General features: G+C 45.7%; 1 protein-coding gene across 7 annotated transcripts; it reads right to left on the bottom strand.

Annotated features, from left to right (window-relative positions):
• Positions 1-21: 21 nt before the first annotated feature.
• On the bottom strand, positions 22-17,391 carry LOC139536421 (CCHC-type zinc finger nucleic acid binding protein-like). 7 transcript variants are annotated; one of them, XM_071336946.1, is made up of 7 exons: positions 17,275-17,337; positions 8,210-9,174; positions 7,575-7,696; positions 4,794-4,859; positions 4,642-4,712; positions 1,692-1,819; positions 22-972 (listed from the first exon to the last, which is right to left on the bottom strand). In XM_071336946.1, the coding sequence occupies exons 3-7, from the start codon at positions 7,675-7,677 to the stop codon at positions 855-857; spliced, it is 486 nt and encodes a 161-aa protein (XP_071193047.1). In that variant the 5' UTR covers positions 7,678-7,696; positions 8,210-9,174; positions 17,275-17,337; the 3' UTR covers positions 22-854. The 7 variants fall into 7 exon arrangements, with proteins under 7 accessions (XP_071193047.1, XP_071193048.1, XP_071193046.1 ...); XM_071336947.1 differs by lacking the exon at positions 8,210-9,174 and adding an exon at positions 14,217-14,420 and having other exon boundaries at positions 17,275-17,325; XM_071336945.1 differs by lacking the exon at positions 8,210-9,174 and having other exon boundaries at positions 17,275-17,391.
• Positions 17,392-17,596: the final 205 nt, after the last annotated feature.

Raw genomic sequence — 17,596 nt, 5'->3', positions numbered from 1 at the left:
CAGAAAATAGTTCAGTCTAACTCCCCTTCTTGTGCTTTATTGAGATTAAAATGACATTATGTTGGAGGATTTTCAGTTGCATTACCTTTCCACTAAAACTGAGTACAAGCAAATTATATATTTTTTACAGTAGTCCAAGTCAGTGGTTCCTAAACTGTCGGGTGTGCGAAGGTCGGCGCAGAGCTCCCCACTACCCCCAAAATAATTATGGAAGGGGGCCCGGTTGAAAACGTTTGGGAACCACAGGTCTAAGTGTTATTTTGTAGAAAAATAACATTTAGATTTGTGAAAACATTCTCTCTCTTAGCCTTTCTTTTTCTGATCCGTTTCCATGATTATATAACACATCAACTTACTACTGGATCAAGACTGATTCTGACACTCAGCAGCTAACACTGTACAAAAACAAAGTTTTATCTTCTTGTGAATTAGCTATGACTGTCTGTATTCATACACCATGTTGTGACGGGTTTGGTCCTGGTCTGTCTGCATGCTGCTGTCGGACCGAACCCATAACGACCACTGGGTGGTGCTGCTGTCTCAGGTCTAGTCCGTTTTCTTCCAAAAAACTAAAAAGTTCCGACAGACTTTCATTCCGACTGGTTTCCCGGACCTGGTAGGGAGGACATGAACTCATCCCTGGTCACCAGTGGCATGGGAAATGGCTTCTTTAACAAACCATTGTACATTAACCTCTACCAAAGTAAACATTTTTGATTAAATGCAGAAAGTGTATTATTCCGCCCCTTTACAGCGGACTGGTCTGGGAGCAGCCTCCGTAGCCAGAGGGGAGGTTTCAGACAAAATAATCCAATCATCCAGGTGAAGGAGGGGCGTAGGAAGGCAGCAGAGCACTAGGCCGTGGCCTCGATGGTGCATTCTTTAGCCAGGTGACCAGACTTTCCGCAGTTGTAGCAGTTGACTTCGCTGGCCTTGCTGCACTGGACGGCAACATGGCCGATCTCACCACACCTGGTGGGAGACAGAGGAGAGATGAGGTTTAGCTAAGAGAAGGGAGTGTTTTCAAGATGGAAGCACAGTGATGAGTACAGTACAGTTCCCGCTCAGCCCAGTCAAAACTGTTCGCTGCTCTTGCACCCCAATGGTGGAACAAACTCCCTCACGACGCCAGGTCAGCGGAGTCAATCACCACCTTCCGGAGACACCTGAAACCCCACCTCTTTAAGGAATACCTAGGATAGGATAAAGTATACCTTCTAACCCCCCCCTCCCCCTTAAAAGAGTTAGATGCACTATTGTAAAGTGGTTGTTCCACTGGATATCATAAGGTGAATGCACCAACTTGTAAGTCGCTCTGGATAAGAGCGTCTGCTAAATGACTTAAATGTAAATGTAATGAGTCTGTGTGTTAGTCTTCAGAAAGCACAGTACTGGGTCTGTGCATCAGTCCGTTTACCATGTGGCTTTAACAAGTCTAGGAGAAAGTGACAGGTAGCACATCCAGGACTCCCCAGTAACACTTCACTACTTTGTTTAAAAATATATAGATTTTGTAAATGTTCTTAAAATTGTTTTTTACGTGCATATTTTCCTTTATAGGGGATAGAGACCGTGACAGAGAGGATAGATTGGAGAGAGTTTTATACCAGAAGGGGCGTGGGCCGGTCCCGAACCCACACAGTACCTGTGTGTTAACTCACCTAACAGCTCTTCTGGATGTGTAAACTCACCTGTAACATTTGACCTTCTCACAGCCCTTCTGGATGTGTCCAAAACCTCCACAGGAGTAGCACTTCTGCTCGTTGGCATGGTCACAGTCTCGGGCCACGTGGCCAGCCTTGCCACAGTTATAACAGACCTGTATTATAACATAAGTCACGTGGCCAATCCTGCCATAGTTATAATAACGTTATAACACACCGGCCTCGCCCTAGTTCTAACACTACAACACACCGGCCTCGCCCTAGTTCTAACACTACAACACACTGGCCTCGCCCTAGTTCTAATACTACACTACAAACACACCGGCCTCGCCCTAGTTCTAATACTACAACACACCGGCCTCGCCCTAGTTCTAACACTACACCGGCCTCGCCCTAGTTCTAATACTACAACACACCGGCCTCGCCCTAGTTCTAATACTACAACACACCGGCCTCGCCCTAGTTCTAATACTACAACACACCGGCCTCGCCCTAGTTCTAATACTACAACACACCGGCCTCGCCCTAGTTCTAACACTACAACACACCGGCCTCGCCCTAGTTCTAATACTACAACACACCGGCCTCGCCCTAGTTCTAATACTACAGCACACCGGCCTCGCCCTAGTTCTAATACTACAGCACACCGGCCTCGCCCTAGTTCTAATACTACAACACACCGGCCTCGCCCTAGTTCTAATACTACAGCACACCGGCCTCGCCCTAGTTCTAACACTACAACACACTGGCCTAGTTCTAATACTACAACACACCGGCCTCGCCCTAGTTCTAATACTACAACACACCGGCCTAGTTCTAATACTACACTACAACACACCGGCCTAGTTCTAATACTACAACACACCGGCCTCGCCCTAGTTCTAATACTACAAACACACCGGCCTCGCCCTAGTTCTAATACTACAACACACCGGCCTCGCCCTAGTTCTAACACTACAACACACCGCCCTAGTTCTAATACTACAAACACACCGGCCTCGCCCTAGTTCTAATACTACAGCACACCGGCCTCGCCCTAGTTCTAATACTACAACACACCGGCCTCGCCCTAGTTCTAACACTACAACACACCGCCCTAGTTCTAATACTACAACACACCGGCCTCGCCCTAGTTCTAACACTACAACACACCGGCCTCGCCCTAGTTCTAACACTACAACACACCGCCCTAGTTCTAATACTACAACACACCGGCCTCGCCCTAGTTCTAATACTACAACACACCGGCCTCGCCCTAGTTCTAATACTACAGCACACCGGCCTCGCCCTAGTTCTAATACTACAACACACCGGCCTCGCCCTAGTTCTAATACTACAACACACCGGCCTAGTTCTAACACTACAACACACCGGCCTCGCCCTAGTTCTAACACTAAAGCACACCGGCCTCGCCCTAGTTCTAATACTACAACACACCGCCCTAGTTCTAATACTACAGCACACCGGCCTCGCCCTAGTTCTAATACTACAACACACCGGCCTAGTTCTAATACTACAACACACCGCCCTAGTTCTAACACTACAACACACCGGCCTCGCCCTAGTTCTAACACTAAAGCACACCGGCCTCGCCCTAGTTCTAACACTACAACACACCGGCCTCGCCCTAGTTCTAACACTACAGCACACCGGCCTCGCCCTAGTTCTAATACTACAACACACCGGCCTCGCCCTAGTTCTAACACTACAGCACACCGGCCTCGCCCTAGTTCTAACACTACAACACACCGGCCTAGTTCTAATACTACAACACACCGCCCTAGTTCTAATACTACACTACAAACACACCGGCCTCGCCCTAGTTCTAATACTACAGCACACCGGCCTCGCCCTAGTTCTAACACTACAACACCCTGGCCTCGCCCTAGTTCTAATACTACAACACACCGCCCTAGTTCTAATACTACACTACAAACACACCGGCCTCGCCCTAGTTCTAATACTACAACACACCGGCCTCGCCCTAGTTCTAACACTACAACACACCGGCCTCGCCCTAGTTCTAACACTACAACACACCGGCCTCGCCCTAGTTCTAATACTACAACACACCGGCCTAGTTCTAACACTACAACACACCGGCCTCGCCCTAGTTCTAACACTAAAGCACACCGGCCTCGCCCTAGTTCTAATACTACAACACACCGCCCTAGTTCTAACACTACAACACACCGGCCTCGCCCTAGTTCTAACACTAAAGCACACCGGCCTCGCCCTAGTTCTAATACTACACTACAAACACACCGGCCTCGCCCTAGTTCTAATACTACAACACACCGGCCTCGCCCTAGTTCTAATACTACAACACACCGGCCTCGCCCTAGTTCTAATACTACAGCACACCGGCCTAGTTCTAACACTACAACACACCGGCCTCGCCCTAGTTCTAATACTACAACACACCGGCCTCGCCCTAGTTCTAATACTACAACACACCGGCCTCGCCCTAGTTCTAATACTACAACACACCGGCCTCGCCCTAGTTCTAATACTACAACACACCGGCCTCGCCCTAGTTCTAATACTACAACACACCGGCCTCGCCCTAGTTCTAATACTACAACACACCGGCCTCGCCCTAGTTCTAATACTACAACACACCGGCCTCGCCCTAGTTCTAACACTACAACACACCGGCCTCGCCCTAGTTCTAATACTACAACACACCGGCCTCGCCCTAGTTCTAATACTACAACACACCGGCCTCGCCCTAGTTCTAATACTACAGCACACCGGCCTCGCCCTAGTTCTAATACTACGGCACACCGGCCTCGCCCTAGTTCTAATACTACGGCACACCGGCCTCGCCCTAGTTCTAATACTACAGCACACCGGCCTCGCCCTAGTTCTAATACTACAGCACACCGGCCTCGCCCTAGTTCTAATACTACGGCACACCGGCCTCGCCCTAGTTCTAATACTACAGCACACCGGCCTCGCCCTAGTTCTAACACACCTGTTCCCTCTCCTTCTTGGGCTCCTTACAGTCTCTGGAGATGTGTCCTCCATGACCACAGTTGTAGCACGCTGGGATGGAAGAATCACCAGAGGAACATGTTACTTATGACAAAGCAATATGACCAGTAAAGCAGGTGTTGAGATGCTTACCATCCTCAGTCCTCTCACAGTCCCTGGCGACATGCCCAGGCTCCCCACAGCGATAGCAGAACAGATCTGAGGTAAAGGAATAACATTATTAAATTAACATTGCTTTGCCAGTTCAAAAATCAAACAATAGAAATCGATTTAGAAGTTAATACACGACCACAGTTGTTAGCACACTCAGAGCTAGCCAGGGCCGTGCTCAGGAAGACCAAATAGGACAGAAAGCTTGAAACTGAGTTACATGGGAAGGTAGAAAACTACAAGACTGTTCACGTTCAGTTTCAAAGTGAGCCGTACTGAACACAGCACAGATCTGTAATGTAGTCAGTATCTTACCTTTCCCCGTCTATTGATCACTACCCTGTAATGTAGTCAGTATCTTACCTTTCCCCGTCTATTGATCACTACCCTGTAATGTAGTCAGTATCTTACCTTTCCCCGTCTATTGATCACTACCCTGTAATGTAGTCAGTATCTTACCTTTCCCCGTCTATTGATCACTACCCTGTAATGTAGTCAGTATCTTACCTTTCCCCGTCTATTGATCACTACCCTGTAATGTAGTCAGTATCTTACCTTTCCCCGTCTATTGATCACTACCCTGTAATGTAGTCAGTATCTTACCTTTCCCCGTCTATTGATCACTACCCTGTAATGTAGTCAGTATCTTACCTTTCCCCGTCTATTGATCACTACCCTGTAATGTAGTCAGTATCTTACCTTTCCCCGTCTATTGATCACTACCCTGTAATGTAGTCAGTATCTTACCTTTCCCCGTCTATTGATCACTACCCTGTAATGTAGTCAGTATCTTACCTTTCCCCGTCTATTGATCACTACCCTGTAATGTAGTCAGTATCTTACCTTTCCCCGTCTATTGATCACTACCCTGTAATGTAGTCAGTATCTTACCTTTCCCCGTCTATTGATCACTACCCTGTAATGTAGTCAGTATCTTTCCTTTCCCCGTCTATTGATCACTACCCTGTAATGTAGTCAGTATCTTTCCTTTCCCTGTCTATTGATCACTACCCTGTAATGTAGTCAGTATCTTACCTTTCCCCGTCTATTGATCACTACCCTGTAATGTAGTCAGTATCTTACCTTTCCCCGTCTATTGATCACTACCCTGTAATGTAGTCAGTATCTTACCTTTCCCCGTCTATTGATCACTACCCTGTAATGTAGTCAGTATCTTACCTTTCCCCGTCTATTGATCACTACCCTGTAATGTAGTCAGTATCTTACCTTTCCCCGTCTATTGATCACTACCCTGTAATGTAGTCAGTATCTTACCTTTCCCCGTCTATTGATCACTACCCTGTAATGTAGTCAGTATCTTACCTTTCCCCGTCTATTGATCACTACCCTGTAATGTAGTCAGTATCTTACCTTTCCCCGTCTATTGATCACTACCCTGTAATGTAGTCAGTATCTTACCTTTCCCCGTCTATTGATCACTACCCTGTAATGTAGTCAGTATCTTACCTTTCCCCGTCTATTGATCACTACCCTGTAATGTAGTCAGTATCTTACCTTTCCCCGTCTATTGATCACTACCCTGTAATGTAGTCAGTATCTTACCTTTCCCCGTCTATTGATCACTACCCTGTAATGTAGTCAGTATCTTACCTTTCCCCGTCTATTGATCACTACCCTGTAATGTAGTCAGTATCTTACCTTTCCCCGTCTATTGATCACTACCCTGTAATGTAGTCAGTATCTTACCTTTCCCCGTCTATTGATCACTACCCTGTAATGTAGTCAGTATCTTACCTTTCCCCGTCTATTGATCACTACCCTGTAATGTAGTCAGTATCTTACCTTTCCCCGTCTATTGATCACTACCCTGTAATGTAGTCAGTATCTTACCTTTCCCCGTCTATTGATCACTACCCTGTAATGTAGTCAGTATCTTACCTTTCCCCGTCTATTGATCACTACCCTGTAATGTAGTCAGTATCTTACCTTTCCCCGTCTATTGATCACTACCCTGTAATGTAGTCAGTATCTTACCTTTCCCCGTCTATTGATCACTACCCTGTAATGTAGTCAGTATCTTACCTTTCCCCGTCTATTGATCACTACCCTGTAATGTAGTCAGTATCTTACCTTTCCCCGTCTATTGATCACTACCCTGTAATGTAGTCAGTATCTTACCTTTCCCCGTCTATTGATCACTACCCTGTAATGTAGTCAGTATCCTACCTTTCCCCGTCTATTGATCACTACCCTGTAATGTAGTCAGTATCCTACCTTTCCCCGTCTATTGATCACTACCCTGTAATGTAGTCAGTATCTTACCTTTCCCCGTCTATTGATCACTACCCTGTAATGTAGTCAGTATCTTACCTTTCACCGTCTATTGATCACTACCCTGTAATGTAGTCAGTATCTTACCTTTCCCCGTCTATTGATCACTACCCTGTAATGTAGTCAGTATCTTACCTTTCCCCGTCTATTGATCACTACCCTGTAATGTAGTCAGTATCTTACCTTTCCCCGTCTATTGATCACTACCCTGTAATGTAGTCAGTATCTTACCTTTCCCCGTCTATTGATCACTACCCTGTAATGTAGTCAGTATCTTACCTTTCCCCGTCTATTGATCACTACCCTGTAATGTAGTCAGTATCTTACCTTTCCCCGTCTATTGATCACTACCCTGTAATGTAGTCAGTATCTTACCTTTCCCCGTCTATTGATCACTACCCTGTAATGTAGTCAGTATCTTACCTTTCCCCGTCTATTGATCACTACCCTGTAATGTAGTCAGTATCTTACCTTTCCCCCTCCCGCGGCCCTTACCCCGTCCCCTCCCAGCGCTGGGACAGTTCTTGATCCAGTGGCCGGTGCGGCCGCATCCAAAACACTCATTACTACTCATCTCCACGTGTTCCTACAACCTGAGAGAGAGACAGACACATAGTCAGATCACTAACCCTACAACCTGAGAGAGAGACAGACACATAGTCAGATCACTAACCCTACAACCTGAGAGAGAGACAGACACATAGTCAGATCACTAACCCTACAACCTGAGAGAGAGACAGACACATAGTCAGATCACTAACCCTACAACCTGAGAGAGAGACAGACACATAGTCAGATCACTAACCCTACAACCTGAGAGAGAGACAGACACATAGTCAGATCACTAACCCTACAACCTGAGAGAGAGACAGACACATAGTCAGATCACTAACCCTACAACCTGAGAGAGACAGACACATAGTCAGATCACTAACCCTACAACCTGAGAGAGACAGACACATAGTCAGATCACTAACCCTACAACCTGAGAGAGACAGACACATAGTCAGATCACTAACCCTTCAACCTGAGAGAGAGACAGACACATAGTCAGATCACTAACCCTACAACCTGAGAGAGAGACACATATAGCCTTGGAGTACTACCAGAGTATGTGAGCGGGGATGGAGCAGAGCGAGGAGCAGGATTCCCAAGGGATGGAGCATCGGCTTTCTCACCTGCTCCAATTTCGCTCCAGTAGCACTCACTTCAGGACCTCATGGCATGCCCGGCCCAGCATGCATCTGTAGTCTACTTGTGTGCTGCTAATAGCCCCTTGCTTTAGCTACTGTCATGGAGTTCACTAAATACTTTCCTAAAGAAACACACAGGTGCTAAATCAAGGTGATTAACAAAGATGAAGACCATGAGCAAGAGGGAGTACGGTGATGTAGTAACTAAAGATTTATTGTGGAATCTGAAAAGACACGTATCTCAAAAGCATGCTGTGTGCACATGCTAAAAGAAAGGAACGAGGTGGGTAGATAAGTGTCATTGTAGCAAAGTACTTAAACTAAAAATCTGATCTCTTAAAACATTTCGTTCATTTTCCTCTATCTATATAATAGGCCATACTTGATTTTGGCCCAATAGGCCTGGCATATTCCCACGTTCAAGGAGCTTTCCGTTTTGATTGGATTATTTTTCCTAAAAACCTTTAGGCCTACATATAGAAGAAAAAAAATAGAAAAACAACTCTGCATCTTTGCCCAGCATGTCAAGAGTGGCTCTGAAGGGTGTTGAGCATCCCCAGGGGCTCTGAAGGGTGTTGAGCATCCCCAGGGGCTCTGAAGGGTGTTGAGCATCCCCAGGGGCTCTGAAGGGTGTTGAGCATCCCCAGGGGCTCTGAAGGGTGGAGAGCATCCCCAGGGGCTCTGAAGGGTGTTGAGCATCCCCAGGGGCTCTGAAGGGTGTTGAGCATCCCCAGGGGCTCTGAAGGGTGGGGCTCTGAAGAGCATCCCCAGGGGCTCTGAAGGGTGGAGAGCATCCCCAGGGGCTCTGAAGGGTGGAGAGGATCTTCTCGGCTGCTGGCCGACTCTCCAGGAACCACAGACTGGCCAAACTCGTGTTTCTAAAAATGAATTCAAAAAGGCACTAAGTAATTTGTGTTTAATTTATATTTAATTCTAAGTAAGTCACAGCCTATATGGGCAATGCATAGTCTATAATGATTTAATACAACGAAATGTTGGTGTAAATGCTGAGCGCTTTATGTCACAATGTATTTCTTTGTAAATTATAGGCTTGAAATAATATAGCTTAAATAATTCATTTAGTTCCTCCTCAGGCTCCTGACCTATTTAGAATGAAATTGTTATTCTCTTACATTCACCTTTGTTTATTAAAATACTTCTAATTCAAATCCATATGGTTTGGTTTCAATACTTGATTAAAAAACATGAGCTGGCGCACACCCAGAAAAATGTGTTTGTGTGGAGGTGCTGACTAACAGCGAAAAAACTATAAACTATCAAAAGAAAGAAAGTCGCACACTCCATGTATAAACTCCCAGCAATTTAATGGGTATTTACCAACGTTTCGGCATCACTGTGCCTTCCTCGGGGTGATGCCATGAATACTTGAACACTTAAATACTTCAATAGTTAAAAACAAATAGGTAGGTCCAGGTAATCTCAAAAAGAGATGGGTGTTGGTTAAATTGTGATTTTAATGAATGGAGCGAGTGGTTTCAGCAGAGTGGTAGGAAAACACATGGAACGAGTGGTTTTAGCAGAGTGGTAGGAAAGCACATGGAGCGAGTGGTTTTAGCAGAGTGGTAGGAAAGCACATGGAGCGAGTGGTTTTTAGCAGAGTGGTAGGAAAGCACATGGAACGAGTGGTTTTAGCAGAGTGGTAGGAAAGCACATGGAGCGAGTGGTTTTTAGCAGAGTGGTAGGAAAGCACATGGAACGAGTGGTTTTAGCAGAGTGGTAGGAAAGCACATGGAGCGAGTGGTTTTTAGCAGAGTGGTAGGAAAGCACATGGAACGAGTGGTTTTAGCAGAGTGGTAGGAAAACACATGGAGAGAGTGGTTTTAGCAGAGTGGTAGGAAAACACATGGAACGAGTGGTTTTAGCAGAGTGGTAGGAAAGCACATGGAGAGAGTGGTTTTAGCAGAGTGGTAGGAAAACACATGGAACGAGTGGTTTTAGCAGAGTGGTAGGAAAGCACATGGAGCGAGTGGTTTTTAGCAGAGTGGTAGGAAAGCACATGGAACGAGTGGTTTTAGCAGAGTGGTAGGAAAACACATGGAACGAGTGGTTTTAGCAGAGTGGTAGGAAAACACATGGAGCGAGTGGTTTTAGCAGAGTGGTAGGAAAGCACATGGAGCGAGTGGTTTTTAGCAGAGTGGTAGGAAAGCACATGGAGAGAGTGGTTTTAGCAGAGTGGTAGGAAAGCACATGGAGAGAGTGGTTTTTAGCAGAGTGGTAGGAAAGCACATGGAGAGAGTGGTTTTAGCAGAGTGGTAGGAAAGCACATGGAGCGAGTGGTTTTAGCAGAGTGGTAGGAAAGCACATGGAGCGGTGAGCAGGATTTCCAACCGCTCAACTCTGCTTACATGCTCTGGTTACTACACCTTTAAGCTCAACCTGAGTGGAATAGGCTCTCTGAAGCTACAGGAGAGTAAGGTCTTTATAGGTGGGTTCTTCACTGAGACGCAAAGAAAATTCAAGGAGAGGGGGTACAAAAACGGTCAAATTAATACTGCCATTGAGAAAATTCAAAACAAATTGAGACATGATCTGTTTCAAGGACAGTCTCGTAAAAAAAAGCATTCTTGCGTTCTGTTAAATCCTCATTCTTAGAGTAAAACTCAACGGACATTATGAAAGCTTAACCAAGTTTATTCTTCCCAGAGGATCAATACAGCTGCATTAGACAAAACATGTTTCCACCACCACAGGTATATATATTCCAGTTCAGGCACTCCTCCTTCTCTCCAATCTCTACATATTGTATAGTTCGACAGGAAGACGAAGTAAGGGAGATAAGGGAGTAAGGGATAAGGGAGAAACAATGGTTTATTAGCCAAAGGGGATCTGACCTGACCTCAACCCCCTTGATGGCTAATCCAAATACCTTTACCCGTATCCCCCATAGCAATCCTGTGACTTCCTCCCGTCTACCCAGCACATTTCAAAGCCATCTGGCTCCTGGAGATAATCATTCCCTTCTGGTGTAAAAACCAGTCTATCACCCCTCAGATACTATAGTCTTACATCTGATGTATCATGTCTCTAGCATAGCAATGTTCCAAGTTTAACCCAGAATCCAACAGTTCTAACTACCCACTATTCAAAGTGCTCTGAACAAATTAAAGGAATCGTTCAAACATTGGCACATTCTAAGATCCGATGACCGTATCGGTTATGTGTTTTCGGACTCTCCCCTTGTTCGTATTCTCACGGGTCAGAAATCTCAGAGATCAATTGGTAAACTGATTTACCACCCCAAAATATCCCTGCACAACATCTATTTGCACCTCTACCAGATGGAAACTGCAAGTGTCATGGCTGTGATCAATGCAATGGCACTTATAAATGTAGATCCTTCAAACACCCCCAAACAGAGAAACAGATCCCAATCAAAGGTGTTATTACGTGCTCCGCTAAGGCAGTTATTTATCTTATAACTTGTCCTTGTGGTAAAAATGATGTCGGTAAAACAAAGCGTGAATTAAAAGTACGAATGTCAGAGCATCGTCGCACCATTAGGAGCAAAAACTCAACTTACACAGTTGCGGACCACTTTTTGGAAGTGAACCACTCGATTTCGTCCCTACGTTATATCGGCATCGAACATGTCACCCTCCCTAGGAGAGGGGGTGACCTCGACAATTTATTGTTAAAACGAGAGGCTGCCTGGGTCTTTAATTTTAAGACCCTTGCTCCCTTCGGTCTCAACGTAGACTTTGATCTGAAGCCATTCTTGTGATTGGCTATTGTAAATGTTTGTAGGCCTATGTAGCCAAATTGTATCTATGATTCATGTTTTTTGTATGTTATTTTTATATCTTAGAATGAACCAACGATATCAGGACACACCCGTCCATGATTACAGACAGCTGTGTGTCCTTTGACACTATAAACTAGTGACCCACAGTGTTTGTCATTATACCCTGAAGACAGCTTGTCTGTGGAAACGTTGGGTATTAGGTTATTCAATTATTGCATCTGAGCTCTTAGAATGTGAGGCTCTCCTTTACTTTTTCAAGGGTTCCTCACAGCACCACCCGCTATGGGTGGATTCCTCACAGCACCACCCGCTAAAAGGTGGGTTCCTCACAGCACCACCCGCTATGGGTGGGTTCCTCACAGCACCACCCGCTAAAAGGTGGGTTCCTCACAGCACCACCCGCTAAAAGGTGGGTTCCTCACAACACCACCCGCTAAAAGGTGGGTTCCTCACAGCACCACCCGCTAAAAGGTGGGTTCCTCACAGCACCACCCGCTAAAAGGTGGGTTCCTCACAGCACCACCCGCTATGGGTGGGTTCCTCACAGCACCACCCGCTATGGGTGGATTCCTCACAGCACCACCCGCTATGGGTGGACTCCTCACAGCACCACCCGCTATGGGTGGACTCCTCACAGCACCACCCGCTATGGGTGGATTCCTCACAGCACCACCCGCTATGGGTGGATTCCTCACAGCACCACCCGCTATGGGTGGGTTCCTCACAGCACCACCCGCTATGGGTGGGTTCCTCACAGCACCACCCGCTAAAAGGTGGGTTCCTCACAGCACCACCCGCTAAAAGGTGGGTTCCTCACAGCACCACCCGCTAAAAGGTGGGTTCCTCACAGCACCACCCGCTATGGGTGGGTTCCTCACAGCACCACCCGCTATGGGTGGATTCCTCACAGCACCACCCGCTATGGGTGGGTTCCTCACAGCACCACCCGCTATGGGTGGACTCCTCACAGCACCACCCGCTATGGGTGGACTCCTCACAGCACCACCCGCTATGGGTGGATTCCTCACAGCACCACCCGCTATGGGTGGATTCCTCACAGCACCACCCGCTATGGGTGGACTCCTCACAGCACCACCCGCTATGGGTGGACTCCTCACAGCACCACCCGCTATGGGTTCCTCACAGGCTATGGGTGGGTTCCTCACAGCACCACCCGCTATGGGTGGACTCCTCACAGTACCACCCGCTATGGGTGGGTTCATCACAGCACCACCCGCTATGGGTGGACTCCTCACAGCACCACCCGCTATGGGTGGGTTCCTCACAGCACCACCCGCTATGGGTGGGTTCCTCACAGCACCACCCGCTATGGGTGGACTCCTCACAGCACCACCCGCTATGGGTGGACTCCTCACAGCACCACCCGCTATGGGTGGACTCCTCACAGCACCACCCGCTATGGGTGGGTTCCTCACAGCACCACCCGCTATGGGTGGACTCCTCACAGCACAAGCACCTATAACAATCTCCCAGGGACAGAGTCTGCGTAGCTCACCAAACTAACCTATCCCCATAGGGTTCTGAAGCCTGGTGAATTTAACCGGTCAGAGTGGTAGGTAGGTAGCTAGCTAGCTTCTGGCAAGCATGCGTGTAGCAGCATGACAGGCGTATTCATACCGCCGATTCTGTTGCAAAACATTAGCAAGCGAAACGGGGAGAGGCCTGCCTACCTGAATTTGTCCAATAGTAGGGTGTTAGGTGACGGAACAAACGGAAGCTTTGTGAGAAAAGCAGTGATCAAATCTATTTTTACTAAATGTCAATAATGTGGTCATCAAAACACAGAAATCATTTGAAAATATGAATGTGGATGTTGTTAACCATGTCTAAAAAAAATCCCAATACTGTATTGATATTTATGCTATGAGCCCAAATGTAAAGCAAGTGCCATGCATAGAACGTTCAATTGTGTGCCTTAATGAAGCACGCCAAAATCAGTGTGTTCATATTTGCTCTTGGCTATGGGTATTCCTCACTCTACCAAAGTAAGAGTGATGTGATATTGTATTTCCAATAAGTATTTTTTAACCTTTATTTAACTAGGCAAGTCAGTTAAGAACAAAATCTTATTTTCAATGACGGCCTAGGAACAGTGGGTTAACTGCCTTGTTCAGGGGCAGAATGACAGATTTGTACCTTGTCAGCTCGGGGATTCGATCTTCTAACCTTTCGGTTACTAGTCTACGCTGCCGCCCCATGAGAACGTCCTGAGGGTGTTTTACGGTCATCAGACTTCCTTGAACTGAAATAAGCAGGTTTCCTCTGCTTCTGTCATTGGTGTTTTCAGATGCTAGGTTTCCATCCAATTGGCGACAGATTTGCATGTGAATATGCCAAAATCTGCAAAAAAAACTCCCAATTAATGCCCATGATTTTAGAATGAGATGTTTGACGAGCAGGTGTCCACGTACTTTTGGTCACGTAATGTGATTAAATATATTATAAAATGTGTGTGTGTGGGGACACCCCTTCAAGTTAGTGGATTTGGCTTTTTCAGCCACACCCGTTGCTGACAGGTGTATAAAATCAAGCACACAGACATGCAATCTCCATAGACAAACATTGGCAGTAGAATGGCCCGCACTCAAGAGCTCAGTGACTCAACGTTTCTGCCCTGCTAGAGCTGCCCCGGTCCACTCACAGAACAGGACCGCCAAGTGCTGAAGCGGGTAGCACGTAAAAATTGTCTATCCTCAGTTGCAACACTAACTACCGAGTTCCAAACTGCCTCTGGAAGCAACGTCAGCACAAAAACAGGGGGCGGCAGGTAGCCTAGTGGTTAGAGCATTGGACTAGTAACCGAAAGGTTGCAAGATCAAATCCCCGAGCTGACAACGTAAAAATCTGTCGTTATGCCCCTGAACAAGGCAGTTAACCCACTGTTCCTAGGCCGTCATTGAAAATAAGAATTTGTTCTTAACCGACTTGCCTAGTTAAATACAGGTTAAAAAATGTTTTATTAAACTTAGTCGGGAGCTTCATGAAATGGGTTTCCATGGCTGAGCAGCTGCACACAAGCCTAAGATCGCAAATAAACTGAAACGATTCTTCGAAGTAGCCACCCTTTGCCTTGATGACAGCTTTGCACACTCTTGGCATTCTCTAAAACCAGCTTCAGTCGGAATGCTTTTCCAACAGTCTTGAGTTCATGAACACTTGTTGGCTGCTTTTCCTTCAGGTGATTGGAGGCCAGGTCATCTGATGCAACACTCCATTACTCTCCTTCTTGGTCAAATAGCCCTTACACAGCCTGGAGGTGTGTTGGGTCATTGTCCTGTTGAAAAACAAATGATAATGGGACTAAGACCAAACCAGATGGGATGGCGTATCGCTGCAAAATGCTGTTTATAGCCATACTGGTTGAGTGTCTTGAGTTCTAAATAAATCAATGACAGTGTCACCAGCAAAGCACCACCATACCTCCTCCTCCATGCTTCATGGTGGGAACTAAACATGGAGATCATCCGTTCACCTACTCTGCATCTCACAAAGACACAGCGGTTAGAACCAAAAATCTCAAATTTGGACTCATCAGACCAAAGGACAGATTTTCACCGGTCTAGTGTCCATTGTTCATGTTTCTTGGCCCAAGCAAGTCTCTTCTTATTGGTGTCCTTTAGTCGTGGTTTCGTTGCAGTAATTTAACCATGAAGGCCTGATTCACGCGGTCTCCTCTGAACAGTTGGTGTTGAAATGAGTCAGTTACTTGAACTCTATGAAGCATTTATTTGGGCTGCAATTTCTGAGGCTGATAACTCTAATGAACTTATCCTCTGCAACAGAGGTAACTCTGGGTCTTCCATTCCTGTGGTGGTCCCCATGAGACCCAGTTTCATCATAGCACTTGATGGATTTTGAGACTTGACGAAAGTTCTTGAAATGTTCCAGATTGACTGACCTTCACATGTTAAAGTAAATGATGGACTATCGTCTCTCTTTGCTTATTTGAGCTGTTCTTGCCATAATATGGACTTGGTCTTTTACCAAATAGGGCTATCTTCTGTATACCAACCCTACCTTGTCACAACACAACCGAATTGGCTTAAACGCAATAAGGAAAGACATTCCCCAAATGTACTTTTAACAAGGAACACCTGTTAACTCAAATGTATTCCAGGTGACTACCTCATGAAGCTGGTTGAGAGAATGCCAAGAGTGTGCAAAGCTGTCATCAAGGCAAAGGGGGGTTACTTTGAAGAATCTGAAATATATTTTGATTTGTATAACACTTTTTGGGTTACTACATGATTCCATGTGTTAGTTCATAGTGTTGATGTCTTCACTATTATTCTACAATTTAGAAAATAAAGGAAAACCCTAATATGTATATATTTCTTAATTCCATTATTTTACTTCCAGATGTGTGTATTGTTGCCTAGTTAAATAAAGGTAATATCTAACAATTCACTATTTTATTTAACCTACACTGCTGGAGCTAGGAACAAGCATTTTGGCTACATCCGCAATAACACCTGCTAAATATGTGTATGCGACAAAAAAAAATTGATCTGACAATGTCATAGCAATTCATTATCTTTCACAGCCAACTTCCAACATAGTGTGTTTACAAAACATGCTAATGTAGCTTGCTGCTAGTTCGCAATGGTAAACAAACACACAACCAAACCCCCTCTGCAGATTTGCAGGACGTCATTGAAGCAAAAATGTCAACCACAACAAACTAGGGTACCAGCTATGAATTGGGAAGCTATTTCCCACATGGACCCGGACCACGTCGCCCAGGTGCCCGCGTCGGGTCGCCATTACCTTAGGAACGTTTAAACTGTGCCGCCCACCACGCCGTGGACTCGCACCGACCATAACATACCACTGAATATAGCTAACAGGCTAATTGGGAAGCTACACAAAAACAAAGACGAGATTAATTTTATAACATCATCTAAAAATGTGCGGGCAATATATTTCCAGATTTCTTTCGAGAATAAGTCTGGACTGGCAAATCAATAATTAAATCCTGTGGCTTTCCCGCGTACAGCCTGACGCATTAGGCCAAAGTGCGCTGTCAGAAAATATGTTTAGTTAGTCACGGAACCACAAAAACAGCTCGCCTTGCATTTACATTTTGTTCGTACTTCAGACAGACTGCGACTATTTACGACACATGTTAAGTTTTTTAAACATATCTTCCACCGTGTAATTGTTGAGATTTTTGTCCTTTAATTCAGCCACTCACCTCAGCTACGTGACTGTTCCTGTTTGTTTGTTTGTTATCGGTCCCTCCCTCCTTTCTGCGTCGCACGCGGTTTGCACACGGCCCTTCTTCTTCGATGAGGTTTAACGGCGGTTGGCATCTAAGAAATGTTGCATTACCGCCACCTACTAGATTGGAGTATAACTCCCTTATTCTTAGCTTTTTTTTTCTTCGTCAAAGAATAAAATAAATAAATTACAACAAATACCCTACCATCTTATAATAAATACCCTACCATCTTATAATAAATACCCTACCATCTTATAATAAATACCCTACCATCTTATAATAAATACCCTACCAT

The sequence above is a fragment of the Salvelinus alpinus genome, chromosome 12 (assembly GCF_045679555.1).
Source record: "Salvelinus alpinus chromosome 12, SLU_Salpinus.1, whole genome shotgun sequence".
In the NCBI taxonomy this organism is placed as follows: Eukaryota; Metazoa; Chordata; class Actinopteri; order Salmoniformes; family Salmonidae; genus Salvelinus; species Salvelinus alpinus.
The sequence above is the reverse complement of the archived record's forward strand: the minus strand, read 5'-3'. Positions and strand labels throughout refer to the sequence as shown.